General features: G+C 34.9%; 2 protein-coding genes across 2 annotated transcripts; one reads left to right on the top strand and one right to left on the bottom strand.

Annotated features, from left to right (window-relative positions):
* Positions 1–6,236: 6,236 nt before the first annotated feature.
* Positions 6,237–7,681, bottom strand: LOC110707777 (MLP-like protein 34). Its single transcript, XM_021885825.1, has 2 exons — positions 7,439–7,681; positions 6,237–6,739 (listed from the first exon to the last, which is right to left on the bottom strand). The coding sequence occupies exons 1-2, from the start codon at positions 7,629–7,631 to the stop codon at positions 6,456–6,458; spliced, it is 477 nt and encodes a 158-aa protein (XP_021741517.1). The 5' UTR covers positions 7,632–7,681; the 3' UTR covers positions 6,237–6,455.
* Positions 7,682–12,727: 5,046 nt separating this feature from the next.
* Positions 12,728–14,682, top strand: LOC110708117 (protein FAR1-RELATED SEQUENCE 5-like). The gene is made up of 2 exons (XM_021886226.1): positions 12,728–13,384; positions 13,483–14,682. Exons 1-2 carry the CDS (start codon positions 12,728–12,730, stop codon positions 14,680–14,682), a joined length of 1,857 nt encoding a protein of 618 aa, XP_021741918.1.
* The last annotated feature ends 6,625 nt before the right edge of the window (positions 14,683–21,307 follow it).

Genomic DNA, 21,307 nt, shown 5'->3' with positions numbered 1-21,307 from the left:
TCGTTTTTTCAGTGCTGCCGCCTGTTGATGATCATCCGGCAGGGTACCATTTGTCAGATATGCTCTGATTGGATCCATCCAGGTTGAGCTTCTGTCCAAGATTCCAATAGGTTCTTCCTCAATGCTTCTCCTCTCCATTACTTCCCAAAAAACAGTTCGAGGAGTATCACAGGAGGCGGATGATGCTAATTTTGAAAGTGCATCCGCCTGGTTGTTTTCTGATCTCGGCACTTGGGTCAGATGGAAATCCTCAAGGGAGCCGACTGCTTGTCGGACCGCCTGTAAATACTTGATCATGGCCGGATGGGTTGCTTCGTATTCGCCATTGTACTGACTCACTATCAATTGTGAATCGGAACAGACGTCTATTTTTCTTGCCCCTGCCGCCTTGCACATGCAGATTTCGGCTAGTAAAGCTTCATATTCTGCCTCATTGTTTGAGGCCTGAAAACTGAAGCGTAGAGCATACTCGTACCTGTCGCCCTCTGGCGACTAACATATGACGCCTGCTCCACAACCATTTAAAGTAGAGCTTCCATCCACATATACCTTCCAGACTTGGTCTGGAACTTGAGAGTCAGGAGGACGAGTCATCTCAACAATAAAGTCAGCAAAGGCTTGCCCCTTCACTGCTTTTCTAGGCTCGAAAGTAACTTCGAGGCTCTGTATTTCTATGGCCCATTTGATCATTCGGCCTGACGACTCCATGATGGTCAGTGGCCGCTTGATAGGTTGGTCTGTATACACGACGACTGCATGTGCCAAAAAGTAGGGCTTCAATTTTTTAACAGTCATGAAGAGTGCAAGACCAAATTTCTCCACTAAGGGATACCTCAACTCGGCATTTTTCAGTACATGACTGACAAAGTAGACCGGGAGCTGACAGCCGTCTCTTTCAGCAAGGAGAACAGCGCTTAACACATGATCAGAGACGGGCAGGTACATGTAGAGTACTTCTTTGGGCAAAGGGCTGACCAGCCTCGGCAAGGAATGCAAGTGAACTTTCAATTTCTGGAAGGTCGCCTCAGCATCCAGCCCCCATTCAAACCTTGCCTTTTTCTTAATTGCCTGGAAAAAGTATAGGCATTTGTCGCCTGATCGGCTTAGAAATCTTCCCAAGGCCGCCAGACAACCTGTTAACTTCTGAACCTCTCGGATGGTACGAGGCGACTGCATGTCAATGACCGCCTTCACCTTCTCAGGGTTCGCCTCTATTCCTCTATGATTGATAAGGAATCCGAGAAATTTCCCAAACTCAACTCCAAAGACACATTTCTTGGGATTGAGCATGACATGGTGCCGCCTGAGTGTGGCGAAAGTTTCTCGGAGGTCCGACAGATGATCGTTCTGAAGTTTAGACTTGACAATCATATCATCAATATATGCCTCGACATTTCTCCCAATTTGATCAAAGAACACAGTGTTTATCATTCGCTGGAAAGTGGCCGGGGCATTCTTAAGACCAAACGGCATGACCGTGTAACAGTATAACCCCTGATCAGTGACGAAGGCCGTCTTCTCCTGATCTTTCTTCCATAAAGGAATTTGATGGAAACCAGAGTAGGCGTCCATAAAGCTCATCAAAGCATGGCCGGCTGTTGAGTCGACCAGGTTATCAATTTTAGGCAGAGGGTAACTGTCTTTGGGGCACGCCTTGTTTAAGTCTGTGTAGTCTACACACATTCGCCAGGTGCCATTCGGCTTTTTAACAAGCACCACATTTGCAACCCAGTCTGGGAAGTAACATTGCCGAATGAACCCTGCATCAAGTAATTTTTTAACTTCGGCGGCTGCCGCCTGACTTCTTTCTTCGCCATGGTTCCGCTTCTTCTGCCGTTCCGGCTTCTTTTTCGGATCCACGGCCAGTTTATGTACCGCCAGATCAGGACTAATGCCTGGCATTTCATGGACTTCGAATGCAAAGATGTCTTTGTATTCTTTCAATAGTGTGTGAAAGTCGTCACCCAGGACTCTCAGAGCAGCCGTCCCAACTTTGACTATTCGGTCAGGACGCGAGTCGTCTAAGATCAGGTCCGTATGCTCACCAGCCGGCTGAGGGCGGAATTCATCCGACCGCTCCTCTGCCAATGATTGCTATTTTCTGTCTTTTCTTGCGGCCCCTGTCTGGGATGCCTTTCTCTTCTTGTCGCCTGCTTCTTGAACAGGCGCACTCTCCTTGACATTGTCAAGGTCTATTTTTCCACCACTCGACCCAGTGGCCATAACAGTGGGCTTGACATCCGAGAGATAGCACTCTCGGGCCATCCTCTGATCTCCCCTTAGGGACCCGACCGTTCCATTATCCTTCTCAAACTTGAGCAACATAAGAGATGGGATTATAACAGCCTTGGAATTATTCAGGGTTGGTCGTCCCAGAATCATGTTGTAGGCCGAGAGTTCTTCTACTACCAGGAACCGGACTACCATGTGTCGTCCTTCCCCTTTTTTGCCCAGGCGGATGGGTAAATCCACTCGTCCCACTGGGTGGACGACTCCTCCTCCAAACCCTACTAAAGGGTGGGATGCCGGATGTATGCAATCAGTCTGATATTTTATTTTCGACAGACATTTGCTACTGATGAGATCTGAGGAGCTTCCGGGATCTATGAGGATTCGGCCAACTCTCTGGTTGGCCACTTTACATTCAATAACGATAGGGTCGTCATGCGGCCCTCTTACCCCTCCTAGATCTTCTTCAATGATGACAATCTCAGGAAATGAATATTTGGAGGGCCGTTCTTGGTGAACGGAATTTACATCTAACCGTCTGATATTGTCTTTGTTGCCCCTAATAGTGGGGCCGCCTCCTGAGAAGCCGCCTGCAATGGTGTAGACGACTGCATCATCTGTATCGGAGCTGTCGGCCTGTTGATTCTTTTTGGTCGACTGCTTTTTTGAGGAAGTGTTCCCCGTAGATTTCTTGACATAAGTGTCAAGATCACCTTGCTCAGCAAGACGGTCCAGATACCGCATGAGACTGATGCAGTCATTGGTGTGATGACCAACATCTTCATGATAATCACAGAATTTTTCTTGGTTCCGATTGTTTGCAGAACCCTTCATGGGGACCAGCTTCTCAATTGAGATCCGTCCCTTGATTTCCTGTAGGATAAATTGGCTATCCTTGTTAAACGCATACTTTGGGGAGTATGGTTTGAATTCTTTTTTCTTTTTCTGGGCCGGCTGTTTAGAGGAATCAGCCGCCCAGACCTCTTTTCTTTTCTCGTCTTTGTTTGACGACTGTTTCTGTCGTCCTTCTCTTTTGTCGGACCTTCTCCCGTCTGACTGTTTTACCGTACTACAAAGATCAGTCGCCTGTATATAGGCTTCCGCTTCAATCAAGGCCTCTTGAAGAGTCGCCACCCTCTTTCGGACCAAATCAAATTTGAAGGTCGACCCGTCTTTGAGACCTCTGAAAAATTCAGTATAGGCTACTTCATCCGGTAACCCTTGAATCTGTATTCTCATCAGGTTAAACCGCCTGATGTAAGAACGAAGCCCCTCCTTCTCGCCCTGCTGAATTGTTCCTAAATCAAGGGTCGTCTTCTTCGTAGGGATGTTCATGGCAAAGTTGGAGGTGAATAAGTAAGCAAGCGTCTTGAAGTTATTTACACAACCAGTCGGCAGGTTGCCGAACCATTGTTGTGCGATTCCTTTGAGAGTCGCTGGGAAACACTTGCACCAAGTGGGATCATCCAACCCTTGCAGGTACATCAGGTTGGTGAATGCCATCAGATGGTCTTCTGGGTTAGTAGTGCCGTCATAGGCGCCTACTAATACATTTTTTACTTTGGCCGGCTGAGCGGCTTCAGTAATTTCCTTGGAGAAGGCCGACGGCTGTTCACCAAGTCTAAGCAACCGTAGCTACCAGTCCATAGGTTGGACATTTTTTGCTGCATGTCCACCAAACGGAGGTGGCTGTAAAAAATACTGTTGTTGCGGTACAAACAGTAAGTTTGGTACCGCCTGGTCGCTATGAAAGCCGGACTGACGGGAGGTGCCGCCTGACTGACTCTCATGATACGACTGAGTATGCCTCATCGAGGTATTTCGCAGACTGTCTTGGAAGTTTGAAGTAGAGGCCGACTCTAACAATCGGTCACTCTTCTTCTGCTCTAGCAGTAGCCGAGCGTCTGTGTATGTTTTCCTCGACCCGTCCGCCTGAATATGACGAACAGGTTTCCTATTTCCTGGAGTAGGAAAACGGTATTTTGTGAAATCAAGGGCAGGTGGCTCCCACTTCCTAGATTTAGGATGAGGGGTCGCCTCTCGCCCTTGAACTGGTTTCCTCTTTAGTGAAGTGGAGGGTTTCTTAGCCGACTGCTCCTTGTCCAGAGCAGGCGGCTTCTTGTTGATCAACTCTTGAATTTCTCCCTTGAAGTCCCTCATGAAGGTCATGAGTTCGTTCCTTGTGATGGGAGCAGACCCATCAGTCGGCTGCTGCCGAACAGGCGGTGCGCCTGCTGGCATTCTTCCAGTTTGAAGATGTTCTCGTTCCCTCCTTTCGGTATGACGGGTACGTCGGGCCCTTAGGGTCCCGTCTGAAGCTGTGTGAGCTTCAACTTCAAATTCATTCTCAGTATCGTGGTCCGACTGAACTTGAGGGTCGTCTAGGGGACGCCTCTCTTCAGGAGTCGGTACAGACGTGGATGCCATCTCAGAAGTACTCTCCCCACAGACGGCGCCAAGATGTTTCGGGGTTTTCTGATGTCCTGCGGGAGAGTTACAATTCCGAGACTGGAACCGGACGCCTGTACCTGCAAAACAAACGGACGCTCCGGATGATTGGAGATCCGCCTCCGACGGTCAAGTTAGTACTTGATTAAGGAGTAATTAATGCGAAAATTAAAGTGATTGAGTCTCTCTAGGTGAGAGTGTTTAATGTGTGTAATCTGCGTTTTTAGCGTGTTCTCTCTCTTAATGAGGATTAAGGGAGGTATTTATAACCTTGGGAAACGTGCCAATCCTAGGTTTAGGTTAACCTAGGGCTGATTGGGCTTCCCTCGGAAGTTGGGCCTGGGTGGACGGTTTCTCCATTAGGCATGGAGTATGCCACGTGTCATGACATAATAGGTCCAAGGTGGACGAATAAGCGTGTGCCACGTGGCAAGCCCTGACAGTTCCAACTGGGGGAGACTTGGCAGGACCTGATTGGCCCACGTGGCGCATTCCGATTGGTGGGAGCGAAATCCCCTAATCAAAAGCTGATAATTTTTTTCAAAATTTCGAAATACTTAAAAATATTGATATTGTTTCAAGTAATTTTTAGTTAGCATAAATTATAAATATTTGTGTGGTAGTATCAATTAAGTACTTGTTGGTGTTTCTTCAAACACATCTTTCATTGATCGATTTCAATTTCATAAGCTAAGGCAACCGATCGAGTTTATGTTATGAGAGGGTCCTTGACCATGCAATAATTCCTCATAGGTTAGGGTTAAAGTTTTAAACAAGGTTGAATCTAGGTGTTGTGTTGTGTATCAAGTTATTGAGTTGGTTCAACTAACATGCGTTATTATGTAATCTATGATACCATTGAGCTAAAACAATTCTATGAATCATATGCAACCAACACATTTTTTGTTGATCAATTTCATACGGTGTCTAGCTATTGTTATCTAAAGGAAATAAATTGTTGTAGCAAGCCCATCCACTTTTTTGTTATGAAATGGCCCTTAACCATGCAATAATTCCTCATAAGGTACGGTGAGGGGTAAAGTTGTAAAAAGAATTAAGCCACATGTTTACACTATTTTATTAATTATTTAATTTTGTTCGTTTTACTATTAAAATGATTTTACAAATAAGTTTGCTCCAAGTGGCAACAATTATAACCTAATCTCATTTCAACAAAAGCTTTTTTAAACTCAAATTTTAATTTCCCTCCTTTACTTGTCCATGTGTTATTATCACATGTTTTTATCTTTCTTTTTTTTTTTTTTATATATTAAGTTGATTACTAAACAATCAAACTGTACAAGAAATCAGATAATTTATAACTTTTTGTTAAAATGAAAAAGTGTATAAAGTTAGTTAATTTATCATTATTATAATAGTGCGTGCATGTGGACATATTAAAATTGTATAAGTATGAAACAAACAACCAATTATTTATTTAAATAGAAACTAGTGAAGACAATCTAAGCATTCTATAGTATTCCATAGCACACATAATTTAATTTATCAGCCAAAGCAATAATAACAATATAATACTTTGCATATGGTACAAGAACTAATATTATATATATGCTTTATATATTTAATACTAGATCGAGGTAACATATACAAAGTATGAAGTGCATAGAAACACTCAAGCGAGTAGGTACATGCCTTATATTATTTAGTAGGAACACCTTATTAAAACATAGGGAAGAAAATACACTCAAGCGGCATCATAATAAATTAGTCACACCTTGAATTATAATACAACACTTATTTAAAACCGAATCATAGGTTTATTTTTTAATGCCATGGTGATGATCATCGATATCTTTAGCAGCATTAAGCAGAGCATCCATCAAAGAAGTTGGTTCGGGGATATCAGGATGCACCTTCTCATACTCGAATATCCACTTAACTATGCAAGTTTCATTGTCTTTTGGTTCAACATGGCATGTACATATGAAGCTCTTGTATTGTCCGTCTATGAGATCACCTTCTGTTATCTTTTGCCTCACCAATCTTTTCTGCTCATCAATCTCTTCAATTTCAGTCTTCACAGTTCTACCAGATTTCCCATCTTATTCAATAAAACAAAATCAAAAGAACAAGTATTAGTAATTCATTATCCAATAATAACGAACATGCAAAACTACTAAGTGTTGGCCTAGCTAGTGATAAGGATAAGACCTTCAAATCTTAAGGTTGGGGGTTCAATCTTCACTAGGCTAAGGGTACTTAATTTGAAGGTGAGGATCTCTTTACCCTTCCCTTCCACTTTCAAGGTTTCTAGTTCATTAATCGGGCCATATTGACTTATGAGTGGTGGTGAATTGGTAGGGCAGTTTTTACCTATCAATAAAAAACCATGCATCCTTCTTTTAATTAGAAGTTGGAAGTAATAAAATCTATGAATTTCCCATTAAATGATATTTTTGTGGTATCTACGTAAAACTTTGTTGGAAGTTTCACTTTCATCCCATATGCTATTGTCAACCCAACAAGTGCACAATGCACCTACAAACATTTTCGGGGAATATTCAATTCTTATGTAAACCCTCCAATTCTCATTTCTTAAGTGCAAATGAGCAAGAAAAAAATTACTGTACACGTATTGCGTTAGTATGTACAATAGTGCCGAATTTTTGTACAACTCAGAATTTATGGAAAAATTTATACTTCGTATATTGCAACAACTAATTAGAATTGAACGGAGTTAGTACAAATACAAGTATGGCTTAGAGTCGTAGATCGAGTAATAGAGTTGAAAGTTAGTTACCTAGAGTGAAATTCCAAGAAAGTATGGAACCAGGCACACCAAAGTCCTGTCCATGATGCAAGTCACAACTCTGAACAAAATTAGAGGCAGCATGCTTGATGTGATGAGGTCTACTCTTATACATGTCATGGAATGCATCACCTGCACCTTCTCTCACCTCTACCTCACCCTCTAACTTTCGTTTTAAACTCATTCTTCTTATTTTTAGAACACCTACACAATTACACTTAACATGAATGGTTTGTTATGATCTCTACTTTCTAATTTATAGAGGAGGACCTTCCACCGGGCCATTCGGGGCCTAGCCCCCAGTAACTTATTGTAATTAATTAATTAATGAGCTTTAATTTCCTATATTTACTTACAAAACATTGGAATATAGTGATTAGTTTTGAGCGATAGGTAAAAGAATCAAATCTTGTCCCCTCTAATATTTTCGACTAAGATCTGCCACTGCTGATTTATACTAGAAATATTGGACTATAGGAGAGTTCATTTTCTTACAATTAATTAATTTTCTTATTTTTTTAAAAAAAAAATCACGTTCATTTGCTGTTTCTAGTTTAGGATGACCCCAAATTTAAATTTTGAGTTGTTTGATGAGACATGTGTCTTATTTTCTTAACACAAATTTTATTACAAGAGGACGTGTACATCCGGTCTAAAGCAAAAAGGAAAAATAAATAAATAAAGTTCTTTTCCGATCTTCATGTTGAATAAGCATAATTTTTCGGTTTAAAGCATATATTATTTCAGTTCTTGTTTTGCCGGTTCAAGTGAAAACTTCTTTAAATCGGATGTTTACCATGTTAATTTGTATTTAGATTAAAAATATTCATTATGATTAATTTTCTACTCCATCATATCTACATTGAGAAAATTTTGGAGCTAAATTAAATTAACCTTTCAAAGAAAACATTGAACCATTAGCTAGATTGCTTGCTTTTTTTTTTTTTTTTTTTTTTTTTTTTTTTTTTTTTTTTAAAGAAAATTAGATTTCTTTTGTCAACAAGCTAGTCGTGTGTGGCCACATTTGTTTATTAAAAAAATAAAAAATAATTACCTTTTATTAATATGAGTAACCTCAATTATTTATATGGATAATCATAATTTACCCGGCCTAGTAACTCCAATTTAATATACGAGTATAAGTATCCTTATTTGTTCATTCGAATAACGCCCATTTTTTTTTTTTTGACAATTATTAAAATATAAACTCCGCTTGTTTATATATCCGTCAAGGTAAATTCTATTTGATCATTTTTGTAATCTCCATTACTTTATATGTATGAAGTGGCCACACCATATGACTTAGCCATGTATAAATGTGTTCTATAATTTATTTTCACCTTTATTGTAAAAAATAATAATAAAAATATAGAAAAAATTTCAATCAAAAACCGGTTTAAATTTATTTGGTCCGTTAGACCGATTTTGTCCGCATGGTCCGGTTTTGATGTGAATCCAACATAACTGCTGGTACAGTTCGGGTTTATTGTTATCAAATTTCGTTGATATGATCTTGGATAGTTGGATCTCTGAACAACCATGATTACTATTGAAAAGATTTCTTCCTTCACAAAAAATAAAAAAAATAAAATTAAAAAAATTCTCCCACTGAAAGATAAGTTTGTGGACGTTATATAGACTTTGTGGATCAAATTCTTAAGCATTTATATACATTGTTTGCTGTATAACTTCTAAAAATCATCTAATAATCTAACACGCTGCCCGTTGTCTTAACTAAATTAATTAAAGTGGTTTTTGACTAAAATTGTGTCATTTTATTGTTATTTATGAGGTAGTTGGATACTTGGATATATCATACTTTTTTTTTTTTTTTAATGTTACCCTTATCTTTTTGTTTTTTTTTTTTGAGAAAATGTTACACTTATCTTTTTTTTTCTTCTTATAATGCAACCTTAAGTGTCACCCTTTTATTTTAGTAAATAAAAAAAAATTGTAGCCTTTGTATCAAATTCAATCTCAACTCACTAGATTGACTAATCTAAGCCGTTGAATTGGATGACTTTGTAGTTTATTAAAATAAATATTTTGACCCTGTCAAAATTATTAAATATATAAATATTTTGACAAAGAAGAATAAGAATTAAATACTAGTATAACAATCCACGTTTTATTTCAGTTTCTTCAATTCTCCGTTCTTTGCTTATAAGTTTGATTAATAAGAATTAAATACTAGTATAACAATCCACGTTTCAATGCTTCTTGCGTACAACCGGCTTACAATAATGTTATTGTAAAACCGGTCTCGCACGTGCCATACTTAATATAAAAAGCTGCGCATGCAATTTCGCTGCAAACTTCTTCTTCAACCTTCTTCTTCAAACTTCATCTCACAATTTCGCTACAATTCTCTGCAAAACAGCCATGAATTCTGTAATTCACAAATTATTACAATCTCAAAAACAAATTCAAGCTCCAATTTCAAACGTTGATTGTGCAATTGATGTTGATTGTGCAATCGATGTTGATTGTGCAATCGATGTTGACTTAAACGACGAATTTTTGCAACAAAACCTAAATTGCAAGCAATGTGGCAACAATATTGACCTAAATTGCAAAATCAATGACAATGCATTGATGCAACAAAACATCAATTCAGGTACGTAGTTTTTTATATTATGAATTTATATAAATTTACCAAAAATAGGTAAACTGGTGATTGAATAAATTGCGATCAATGCAGATTCATATGAGAGTAGAGTTATTCTCGATGAAGAACAAATCTCAGCTGATGAAGTGCAAATATCAGAGGATGAAAATTCAACTGTTGAAGGAAACATTAAGCTTTTGAACAGTTGTGGAATTGTTTAAATTGAAGTTTCTGATTAATATTGAAATGTACAAGTAAAATTGAAATTGCATACTCGTTTAATGTATAGTTTAACTTTCAGAAATAGAAGTATACCTTTAAGAAATACAAGTGTAACTTTAAGAAATAGAGGTATTACTTTAAGAAATAGAAGTATAACTTTAAGAAATAGAAGTATAACTTTAAGAAATAGAAGTGTAACTTTAAGAAATAAAAGTGTAACTTTAAGAAATAAAAGTATAACTTTAAGAAATAGAAGTGTAACTTTAAGAAATAGAAGTGTAACTTTAAGGAATAGAAGTGTAATTTTAAGAAATAAAAGTGTAACTTTAAGAAATAAAAGTATAACTTTAAGAAATAAAAGTGTAACTCACTACTACATTTAAGAACTAATACAACGGCTTTTTTGTTGTATTAGGTGTCAAAAACCGTTGTATTAGACCTAATACAACGGTTACCAACCGTCACATTTGCAAGGGTTGGATTAGGTCTAATACAACGGCAAAATAGACCTAATCCAATGGATTGAGCAATCCGTTGGATTAGGTATCTACCTAATCCAACGGTTTCTTCAATCCGTTGGATTAGGTTCAATTTTGTTTTTTTGGGAATAAATAGACCTAATCCAATGGATTGCTTGCCCAATCCGTTGGATTAGGTCCTTTTTTATTATTATTATTATTATGATTATTATAGTCCATAGTGACCAGATTGTCCAAAAGATTGTCCAGAAGTTTCCAGATTGTCCAAGCTCAGTCCAGAACATATCAATGGCATCTTAGTTTGCATATGAAAAAAGATCTAAAAAATTGAAAACCGAAAACAAAAAAATGAAAAACGAAAGAAAAATTGAAAAAATATCTGAAAATTTGACAAAAAAGTAAATCTGAAAAACGAAGATCTGAAAACGAAACAAACAATGAAAACGAGAAACGCATAAAACGAAAAAAACCCAGAAAAACGAAAAAAAACCCAAAAAAATAAAAAGAAAAATCCAGAAACGAAAACAAAATTCCAAAAACGAAAAAAAACCCAAAAAACGAAACATTGAAGACTAAAAACAAACGAAAAATTGGAAAAATATATGAAAAAATTGACAAAAAATTAAATCTGAAAATGAAGATTTGAAAACAAAACAACAAATGAAAACGAAAAACGCATAAAACCCAGATAAACGAAAAAAACCCAAAAAAATAGAAAAAAATCCTTAAAATAAAAAAAAAACCCATAAAACGAAAATTTGTAAAACGAAAACGACCGAAAAATTGAAAAAGGATCTGAAAATTTGAAAAAAAAGGTAGATCTGAAAACGAAACTAAAAACAAAAACGACGAACGCAGATCTGAAAATCAAAAAACGAAAACGAAAATACCAGATTAAAACGAAAACAGTCAAAACGAAACAAAAAACTAATGAAACCCAGAATAAAAAAAACCAGAAAAATGAAAAAAACCCAAAAAAATCAAGAATTCGAAAAAAAAAACAACAACAAAATCCAGAAACGAAAAAAAAAACCAAAAAACGTAAAAAAAGCCCAGAAAATGAAAGACAAAATCTAAAAAAAAAAAAAAACAAGATCTGAAAAACAAAAATACCTAAACGAACGGCGATAATGGTGAGAAAGTCTTTGAGGCTTGAAGAGAGGAAGAGAATGAGAGTGAAGAGAGAGAGGCAGTGAGAAGAGAGGTAGAGAATGAGGAAAGAGAGTGAAATAGAGAGGAGCTGAGAGGCGTGAGTGAGAGTGAAATAGAGAAGAGCTCAGAGAGAGGAAATTAGGGCATTAGGCCCAATATAAGGCCCTCCGAATTTTCTTTTCTTTTTTTTTTTTTTTGATCCGTTGTATTAGACTTTTTTTTTTTTTTGATCCGTTGTATTAGACTAGGTCCAATACAACGGATTCTTATATCTAATACAACGGTTATTATAAACCGTTGTATTAGACCTGTTTTAGTATAAACCGTTGTTAAACTAGTCTAATACAACGGTATGAAATTAGCCGTTGTATTAGCTATTTTTGTACCGTTGCATTAGATAAAAAATGTAGTAGTGACTTTAAGTGTTTATTGTATTACTGAATTATAGTTATACTTTTTTCATAAATCCTAAATCTACCATACTGTTTACATTGCAGTAATTGAAACCAATATTGATGTTGGAAGAACACTATTTGGGATCAAAACAAAAACCTTAGAAGAAATGCATGAGATTTACAAAAAACATGCATCAATTGTAGGATTTTCAGTAAGGAAACATACAAGTAGGACTAGGGATAAAACTGGAAAAGTTATTGTAGAGAAATACTATGTTTGTTCTGCACAAGGTAAAACAAACACTAGGGAAAGAAAAAAGAAAAAATAGAAGCAATTGTGGAGAATGCAGAAAACAAAAAGAAAAGAAAACCTAGGCAAGTTCCTATCACAAGAACAGATTGTAGAGCTTGTATAAGAGTCAAGATGAATGAGGATGGATTGTTTGAAGTAGTACAACATGTTTTGGTACATAATCATGAACTCACAAGAAAACAATGGCACTATCTTCATCGATCTGAAAGAGAGATGACAGAAGAAAAGGGACAAGTAATAGAAAACTTGCAAAAGTCAAGACTTTCAGCTATGGACTCATATCGAGCTATGTGTAATGAAGCTGGAGGTGAAGAAAACTTGGGACACACAAAGAAAGACCATCTGAATTATTGGACAAGATTGAAAATGAAAAATATTGAAGGTGGTGATGCACAAGCAGTCTCTGAAATAATGTACCAGGAACTTGCTAATGATCCTGAATTTTTCTTTAGATTTAGATTGAACAAAGCAGGCAAGTTAAGAGCACTATTTTGGAGAGACTCAATGATGAGAGAAGATTATAGTATTTATGGAGATGTTGTAGTGTTTGACACTACATATAGGACAAATAGATACAATTTGTGTGCACCTATTGTTGGAATAAATAACCACTGGAAAAATTGCATGTTTGGTTGGGCTTTTATTGGAGATGAGAAAATAGAATCATTTGTATGGCTCCTTGAGACTTTCAAAAAGTCAATGGGAGGGAAATTCCCAAGCTCAATCTTCACAGACCAAGATCAAGCAATGTGCTCTGCAATACAGAAGGTAAGTTTTAAAGTTATACACAAGTATGTTAAAGTTACCTTGTTTCTATTGTGTAGTTACCTTTTTGTTTTCTAAAAATATATCTGATTATAATTTAGGTCTTTCCAGAGGTCAGACATAGATTATGTATATGGCATTTGGAACAAAATGTTATTACAAGATTTGGATCGTTGAAACGAGACAAGGATTTTAAGAGAACATTCTCCTACTGTTTGAAACGATGTGTAACTGAAGTTGAGTTTGAAACTGAATGGAACTCAATGATTGGGAAGTATAATTTACAAGAAGATAGTTGGTTCCAAAGAATTTATGATCTAAAAGAAAAGTGGTGTCCAGCTCTAAGCAAAGACTTCTTCTCAGCTGGTATCCTCTTTTCCCAACGAAGTGAAAGTACCAATCATGCAATTGGGTTTAGAGCAAATAGATCAACAAGTAGATCAACAAGCTTGACTGAATTCTATACCATTTTCAAAGCTTGTATACAGCGTTGGATAAGCACGGAAAAACATGATGAGTTCTCGTGTAGTAAATCAACTGCATCATCAGCAATACCATTATCTGGTATGCTGAAACACGCATCAGAAATCTACACTTTGTCTTTATTCACAGATTTTGAAGAAGAATTTGGGTATTCCATTGCAACTACCACAAAATTGCTTTGGCAAAATGGTAGTACCTTGTTCTATTTAGTGGCAATTAAAAGTGAACCTTGGTCAGAACAAAAAGTCACTTTTGAATATGACAGCAACCAAGTTAAATGCACTTGCAAGAACTTTGAAGCTTCTGGATGGTTATGCTACCACTGCATCAAAATATTACACTTACATTCAGTGATGAGAATACCAGATCAGTATATAAAGAAGAGATGGACAAAGTTTGCAAAATCATCAATTTGGGAAAGACAAGACAATGAAGAACCTGAACAAAATCAATACGCACCTTGGCGTCAAACCATGGCTAAAAAATTCTATAATTTAATATTGAAAAGTCAATTGAATGAAGAGGCAAGAACCCTTATCGAGGACAGTTATGCTGCTAGCCTTTCTCTTGTTGAAGAACTACTAACAACCATCAACAACACTACTGAAGCAGAGACTAACCAAGCTACTGAAACAGAGACCAATCAAGCTACTGAAACAGAGACCAATCAAGCTACTAAAGCAGAGACCAACCAAGCTACTGAAGCAGAGGCACCTCTTATATTAGATCCTGAACGTACAACAACAAAAGGAAGGAACAAAAGGCCACGAGGACCACTGGAGAAGAAAAGGAAGGAAGACAGCAGTACCCCCACTTGAGTTTGGAGCTATAACCCCTAATTTGAGACTATTTTGATTGATCTTAGACACATTGTTCTTTAATTTTGAACTATATTCATTGATATTAGACTATTTAAGACTATTGTATTTGATACTATATTCATTGATCTTTTTTTTATTGTATAAGTAATGATGAATTTTGCTAAAAAAACTATAACTTTAAGTAGAATTACTATAACTATTATAATAGTATCCTTAACTTTAATTTGTATTATCCATAACTTTAAATAAAAATACCATAACTTTTAATAAAAATACCATAACTTTTAATAAAAATACCATAACTGTTACAATAATTTTGATTCTAACTTTAAGAAATAGAAGCTTAACTTTAAGAACTAGAAGTATAACTTTAAGAAATAGAATTATAACTTTAAGAAATAGAAGTGTACTTTAAGAAATAAAAGTATAACTTTAAGAAATAAAAGTGTAACTTTAAGAAATAAAAGTGTAACTTTAAGAAATACAAGTATAACTTTAAGGAATAAAAGTGTAACTTTAAGGAATAAAAGTATAACTTTAAGAAATAAAAGCATAACTCTAAGAAATAGAAGTGTAACTTCTTTTTACAAAAAATAAGTTTCCACAACTTTAATGCCATTAGTTACAAAAGCATGGTATCAGTGTAAGTTCTAACTACATTACAAAATATGCATTAAAAAAGCATCAGTACATACTTACAAAAGCATGAAAGTACTAAAAGTTCTAAGTTTCTAACTATATTAGCTTCCCTTAAAAAATACTACAGTTGCTAACACAATATTTACTTCCCCTTCGCAGATTTTTCTTTCTTGTTGTCATCTTTCTTTTTTACTTCTTTACTCAATTTTTTTGCTCCATTTTCCTTTTTCCTTTTTTCTTGCATCATCAACTTTCTCCTTTTCGTAATTTCAGGTGCTAGCTCCAATCGACGCGGATTAAAATTGCATAAAGAATCCAACACTGATTGTCTGCCATCATTCATATCAGACAATACCAGTGTTGCACATATCTCTGCTTGAAGTACAACTCTAGAACTGGGCTGTATTTAACAACTATATATATTAGTATCATGTAATCATAGTAAAAAAAAAAACAAATTAACTTAAAAAAGTTGCAACTAACCCGCATCAACGCATCACAACTAAAAGAAGCACCTTCAAACAGCAACATACACATCATAGAATATATTCCACAATCTTGATCGTGTCCTTTATTATTCTTCCAATTAAACATCACCTCCTCCATTTCATAATTTCCAACTTCAACAAATTCAGGATGACCAAGACTATTGAATAATGTGCTAAAACAATCACTCTACAAAAAGAAGAACAAAGTACAATTATTAAACATATAATAAACAAATGTAACTTTAACCAAAATAAGTGTAACTTTTACAAAAACAAGTATAACTTTAACAAAATTTAAACAATTACCACTATTTCAGACAAATGCTTAATTGTTTCCAAGGTAGCTTCTTCATAAACCAAATTGTCCAATAATTGCATTGTTTTTTTTCTTCAAATTCAACGTAAAAACCCAGAAGTGGTGAAACGCAAAAATAGGAACAAACACCTATCATTTGTAATTTAAAAATACAGAGCATTAGAAAGAAAAAAAAATGATGACACATGTGAATTAAAATTCACAACAGTACAATAATTATTACCAAATCAACAACACTGATATCAAAATTGTTGTTTGTGACTTGAATCCATTCCTTCCAACAATGTTGAAGTTGATCAATAACTTCAATATCATTTTCATCATCCCAAAGCTTTACCAAATTAGCCTATATAACAACAAGACAAAAAGAAATCCATAAGAATTAACTAACTATACACACATCAATTAAAAGAAAATACATATAGCTACACATAAAACTTACACTGCTTTCAACACCAAAACAGAATTTTTTAGGACCTCCATCACGCATTCTTTCATTCTCATTCAACATCATTGCCCAACACTCAATAACTGATTGGTAAATCTCCAAATTAGCAGCTAAAGACACCATGTCTTCTCTTGGAACAGTATGAGTAAGATCATACCACACCAAACACTCACTAAAAAACGAAAAACCAGCTAAAAATTACAAAAAACAAAAAAAAACTATAACTTTAAAATATAAAAACATAACTTTAAGCACAAATAATATAACTTTAACTAAAATATAAATGACTTACTGATTCACCATTCCAGTATTATCTAAGAAGCAATAATCAGCAATCTCCTGATACAACTTTGGTAATTTTTTCAAATATTTTTGATAGTTTTTCATCACATGTCCAACAAAAACAACATCAACATCACATGGCCCACAACCTACAGATATTTTTGCCTTCCCATTACCCAAAGCATTCATAATAATAGATGAAAAAGAACTTTCACCATACTCCAGGTTAATCTTTTCCAACACATTCAGAACAATATTATCAACAAAATCACCCCCAGAAACATTTTCCTCCCTTCCAACATTCTCCTCAACCCCCAAATTCACATCTGCAGTAATATCTGAAATACCGCCAGGCAATTTTTTCACTGATAGCACAATATCAACAATTTCATCAATGATCTCAAACATTCTTGGATCAAAATCCTGACTTTGCAAGACAGGAGATGAACTACTAGAAGCACGAGCCACATCATGCTTCTTTAAAATCTCAACCTTCTTCAAATGGTAGTTTGTAACAACTTCCATGTTCCTCTTCATCAACAAAAATTGCTCATGAATAGCCTGAAAATAACAAGTGAATAATTAGAAAGACAACTTTAGGTATAATAAGTATAACTTTAAGAAATAAAAGTATAACTTTAAGAAATAAAAGTATAACTTTAAGAAATAAAAGTATAATTTAAGAAATAAAAGTATAACTTTAAGAAATAAAAGGGTAACTTTAAGAAATAGAAGTATAATTTTAAGAAATAAAAGTATAACTTTAAATAGAAGTATAACTTTAAGAAATAAAAGTATAACTTTAAGAAATAAAAGTGTAACTTTAAGAAATAGAAGTATAACTTTAAGAAATAAAAGTATAACTTTAAGAAATAAAAGTAAAACTTTAGCATTAATAAGTGCAACTTTTTAACTTACATCAGTAGCAACAGACTGTATTTCTTCATCAGATGTCATAGTAACAGGAACATCAAACTTAATGATCCTTTTTCCAAGTGATGCATCATCAGCATTGTCAACTTGAGAAACTTCAGTTTTCTTAGCTTCAGGTGCATTTCGAAGAGGCATCTCATCTCCAAACACAAAATTCTCAGAAATAGGGTATGTAGTAGTATCCAAAATACCACAACCAAAGGACTTAGCCTCAACCTCTTTTTTCACCCTATCACTGATTTTCTTATCAGTCCAGTGTTTGATAAGAGGCAAACTACAATCTTGTGCCTCATTTCGGAACTTCAAACGCTGAAAATAAACAACCTCCAAGAACAAAAGACAACCACCAACACTGTCTCGACTCTTAGTTTTCTTATACTTCAAAATCTCCCTACACAACCTTTCATGAACATATTTACACCAATTGAACTTCTTAATTTCATCAACATTTTCAAGGGCTTTAACAATACTCAAATCAGCAGTTCTATTTGCAACAACTAAAAATGAAGCAAAAGCAACCATCACAAACAGTTTCTTAAACAACTCTCCACCATCCTTTAACTGAACAATCCTAGCCTCTAATTTATGCAAAGGTATGCCTGCATTACCAGAAACATCAAACATACTCCTCCATTCTTGTTTTAATTGAACATCAGTACCTCTAGTACTCTCTACAACATCCATCCCTTTAAAAGGTAACTGAAATACATCATAAACATCATAGGGAGAAATAAGAAATTCCTTCCCTGGACTTATAGAAAACATCCAACTAATAGGATCAAAATGATCAACCAACCGAGGAAGTAAAGTTGTAACAGTTCTAGTCAACTTTAAATCCAACAAACCACTAAATCCTATATCAACAACTGATTTAACTTGCTCATCAGAAAGATTTTTCATGAGATCTACTAATGTATGTGGTCTGCAATGGGTACTGAAAAACCTATCCAATCTGAATAAAAAAAAAGAAGAAAAGATAAATAAAATGAACAATTATAACTTTTATTATAATTTTCAGAAGTGTAACTTTAAGGGCATTATCCATAACTTTTAGAGCATAATCCATAACTTTAGAAATAAAAACAATAACTTCAGAAAAGGGTACTTACATTTCAACATCAGAATCAGAATCATCTCTCCCTGATGCACTTTCAACAGTTTCATCTTCTTCAGCATCAGAATCCGGTCTGTTTTTTTTTTTTTTCCAATTTTGACAGCCTTGTGAACCACTTTCCGCTTCTTCTCAGCCAGACGACGATATTCTGTTTTTGGTTTTTTCTCAACATGAGCATCATTGGATGCCTTAGCTAGCTTTTTCTCAGGACGCCGATCATCCTTTGCTAGCTTCTTTGCTTTCACACCCAATTTTCTTTTTTTCTTATTTCTATCAACAGATTCAGCCTCACTTCCCTCCTCATCATCACCCTCATCCTCTTTTGAACCCTCCTCATCATCATGTTTTTTTGAACCCTCCTCATCCTCATCATCATCTCGATCCTCTTTTGAAGAATCCTCATTATCACCTCCAACATCTTCTGAACCCTTTTCATCATGTTCAGAAGAATTATCCTCGTCACCTCCATCATGCTCCTCTACTACAGGATCCTTTACTACAAGCTCCTATACACTACCTCCCTTCTTTCCACCCTTATCCACAACAACAATAACTTCTTTGCTTACATCATTAGCACCTAAAGAAATTAATAGTATTAAAATGCAAATCATAACTTTAACTAAAAAAATTATAACTACAACTATAATTAACATAACTTTTATAAAACAATCAGATATATGAGAAAACATAAAGCTTAACTTAAGCAAACATTTATATAACTATAACAAGCTGACGATGCTGAAGTTTAAGATTAACATAACTTTAGCTCAAAATAGTATAACTATAACTATAATAAACATAACTTTATAAATCAATCTGACATATAATAAAACATAAAGCATAACTTAACCAAACATTTATATAACTATAACAACTAATTCTGTAACTTTAAGAAAACCTTGAGCAGCATCAGATCCACCAACAGAACTTCGCAAACCACGTCTCCTTTGAAAAGTCGAAAAACCACCTCTAGTCCTCACCATCGCAAATTCAAGAAATTAAACCCTAAAATTCAAAATAAGAACGATTAAATAATAAAATACTGACATAAACAACAAATTGAATGAAAATGCAAGAAAAAACTAAACACAAAATAACTAAAACCTAGAACATTCAATCTAATATGAACACAATTAACCAAAAAAACCATAAAATATGAACAAAATTACGATCAAAAACAAAAAACCCAAAAATCAAACTAATATACTTACGAAAACAACAAATTACAACAAAAACATAGAATTCTACTTTAAAATTCAAATAAAGTAGAGAATTACAAGTTATTAACACAAATGTAAAATGAAAAACCATAACAAATCAACAATTACAACAACTAATGAATAAAACATAAATTATACGATTAAAACCATAAGTAATTTAAAAACTAACCTCAAAATCCGATGAGAATCCAAAATGTAATTCGTCAACTAAAGAAAATGAACAAACAAATAACAGGGAAGATGAAGAGAAATTGCAGAGAAAGATAGCAGAGGAGAGGAGAATGAAGTTGCAGAGCATTAAAGAAGAAAACTGAACAGGCACTAAAATGAAAAAAAAAAAAAGTCGTTGGACTGGTACGTGTGAGCCCAGTCCAGATGATAGAAGTGGGCCGGTTTTACACTAAGTTAGTGTAAGCCGGCCTTTTTTTAGAATTTGTGTCCACGTTTTATTTCAATTTCTTCAATTCTCCGTTCTTTGCTTATAAGTTTGATTTTTATTTTTATCTTTCTAGGAAATCCTCATCAATTACCAACAAAATTAGATTAAAAAAGTCACATATTTTCATAATCTACTAAATAAAAACGAAAGATAGGATATTTTTTGATTTTTTATTATTGTCAAATTAATATTTTTTTTAACTATAAAGTCACCCTGTTCAATGGTCTAGATCAATAATCAAATGTAACGAACAGATGCAATTTGATTTATATTATAACTAGTACGTGTCCTGGGCGTTGCCCTGAATATCCATTTTAAAGAGTGTACTTATTTGTGGACATGTTTTATATAATAATAATAATAATAATAATAATAATAATAATAATAATAATAATAATAAGAGGGTACATGTTTTGTAGTCTATTATTATTATTATTAGTATTTATAAAAAGAGGGTAGAAACTCTACCTATTATTCAAAATTCTATGTCGATATATGTGCTCAATTTCAATGGGACACTAAAATAATAGAGGGATCTTAGTATAATTTTGTGGAAAGAAGAGTGCGTCGGTAAAAAAAAAAAAAAAATAAATAAAAAGTTAAATGTAATTATTTTTAAAGCGTAAAAATCAACAGATTATATTATTGGCCTAATTGGACCATTCGTAGTAACCCGTAAAGTTCTAAGACGTTGCTGACATTGATCTGAATTCACTTCCAAATTCCCTTGTATGGTATAGTTT

The sequence above is a fragment of the Chenopodium quinoa genome, unplaced genomic scaffold (assembly GCF_001683475.1).
Source record: "Chenopodium quinoa cultivar QQ74 unplaced genomic scaffold, ASM168347v1, whole genome shotgun sequence".
Lineage (NCBI taxonomy): Eukaryota > Viridiplantae > Streptophyta > Magnoliopsida > Caryophyllales > Amaranthaceae > Chenopodium > Chenopodium quinoa.
The sequence above is the reverse complement of the archived record's forward strand: the minus strand, read 5'-3'. Positions and strand labels throughout refer to the sequence as shown.

Bases quoted from the DNA above. Each gene is read 5' to 3' on its own strand.
- LOC110707777 (XM_021885825.1), bottom strand. From the start codon at position 7,631: ATGAGTTTAAAACGAAAGTTAGAGGGTGAGGTAGAGGTGAGAGAAGGT. The intron at 6,740-7,438 runs GTAACTAACTTT...TTATTGAATAAG, and splicing joins TTCTTGGAATTTCACTCTAG to ATGGGAAATCTGGTAGAACT.
- LOC110708117 (XM_021886226.1), top strand. From the start codon at position 12,728: ATGAATGAGGATGGATTGTTTGAAGTAGTACAACATGTTTTGGTACAT. The intron at 13,385-13,482 runs GTAAGTTTTAAA...ATTATAATTTAG, and splicing joins TGTGCTCTGCAATACAGAAG to GTCTTTCCAGAGGTCAGACA.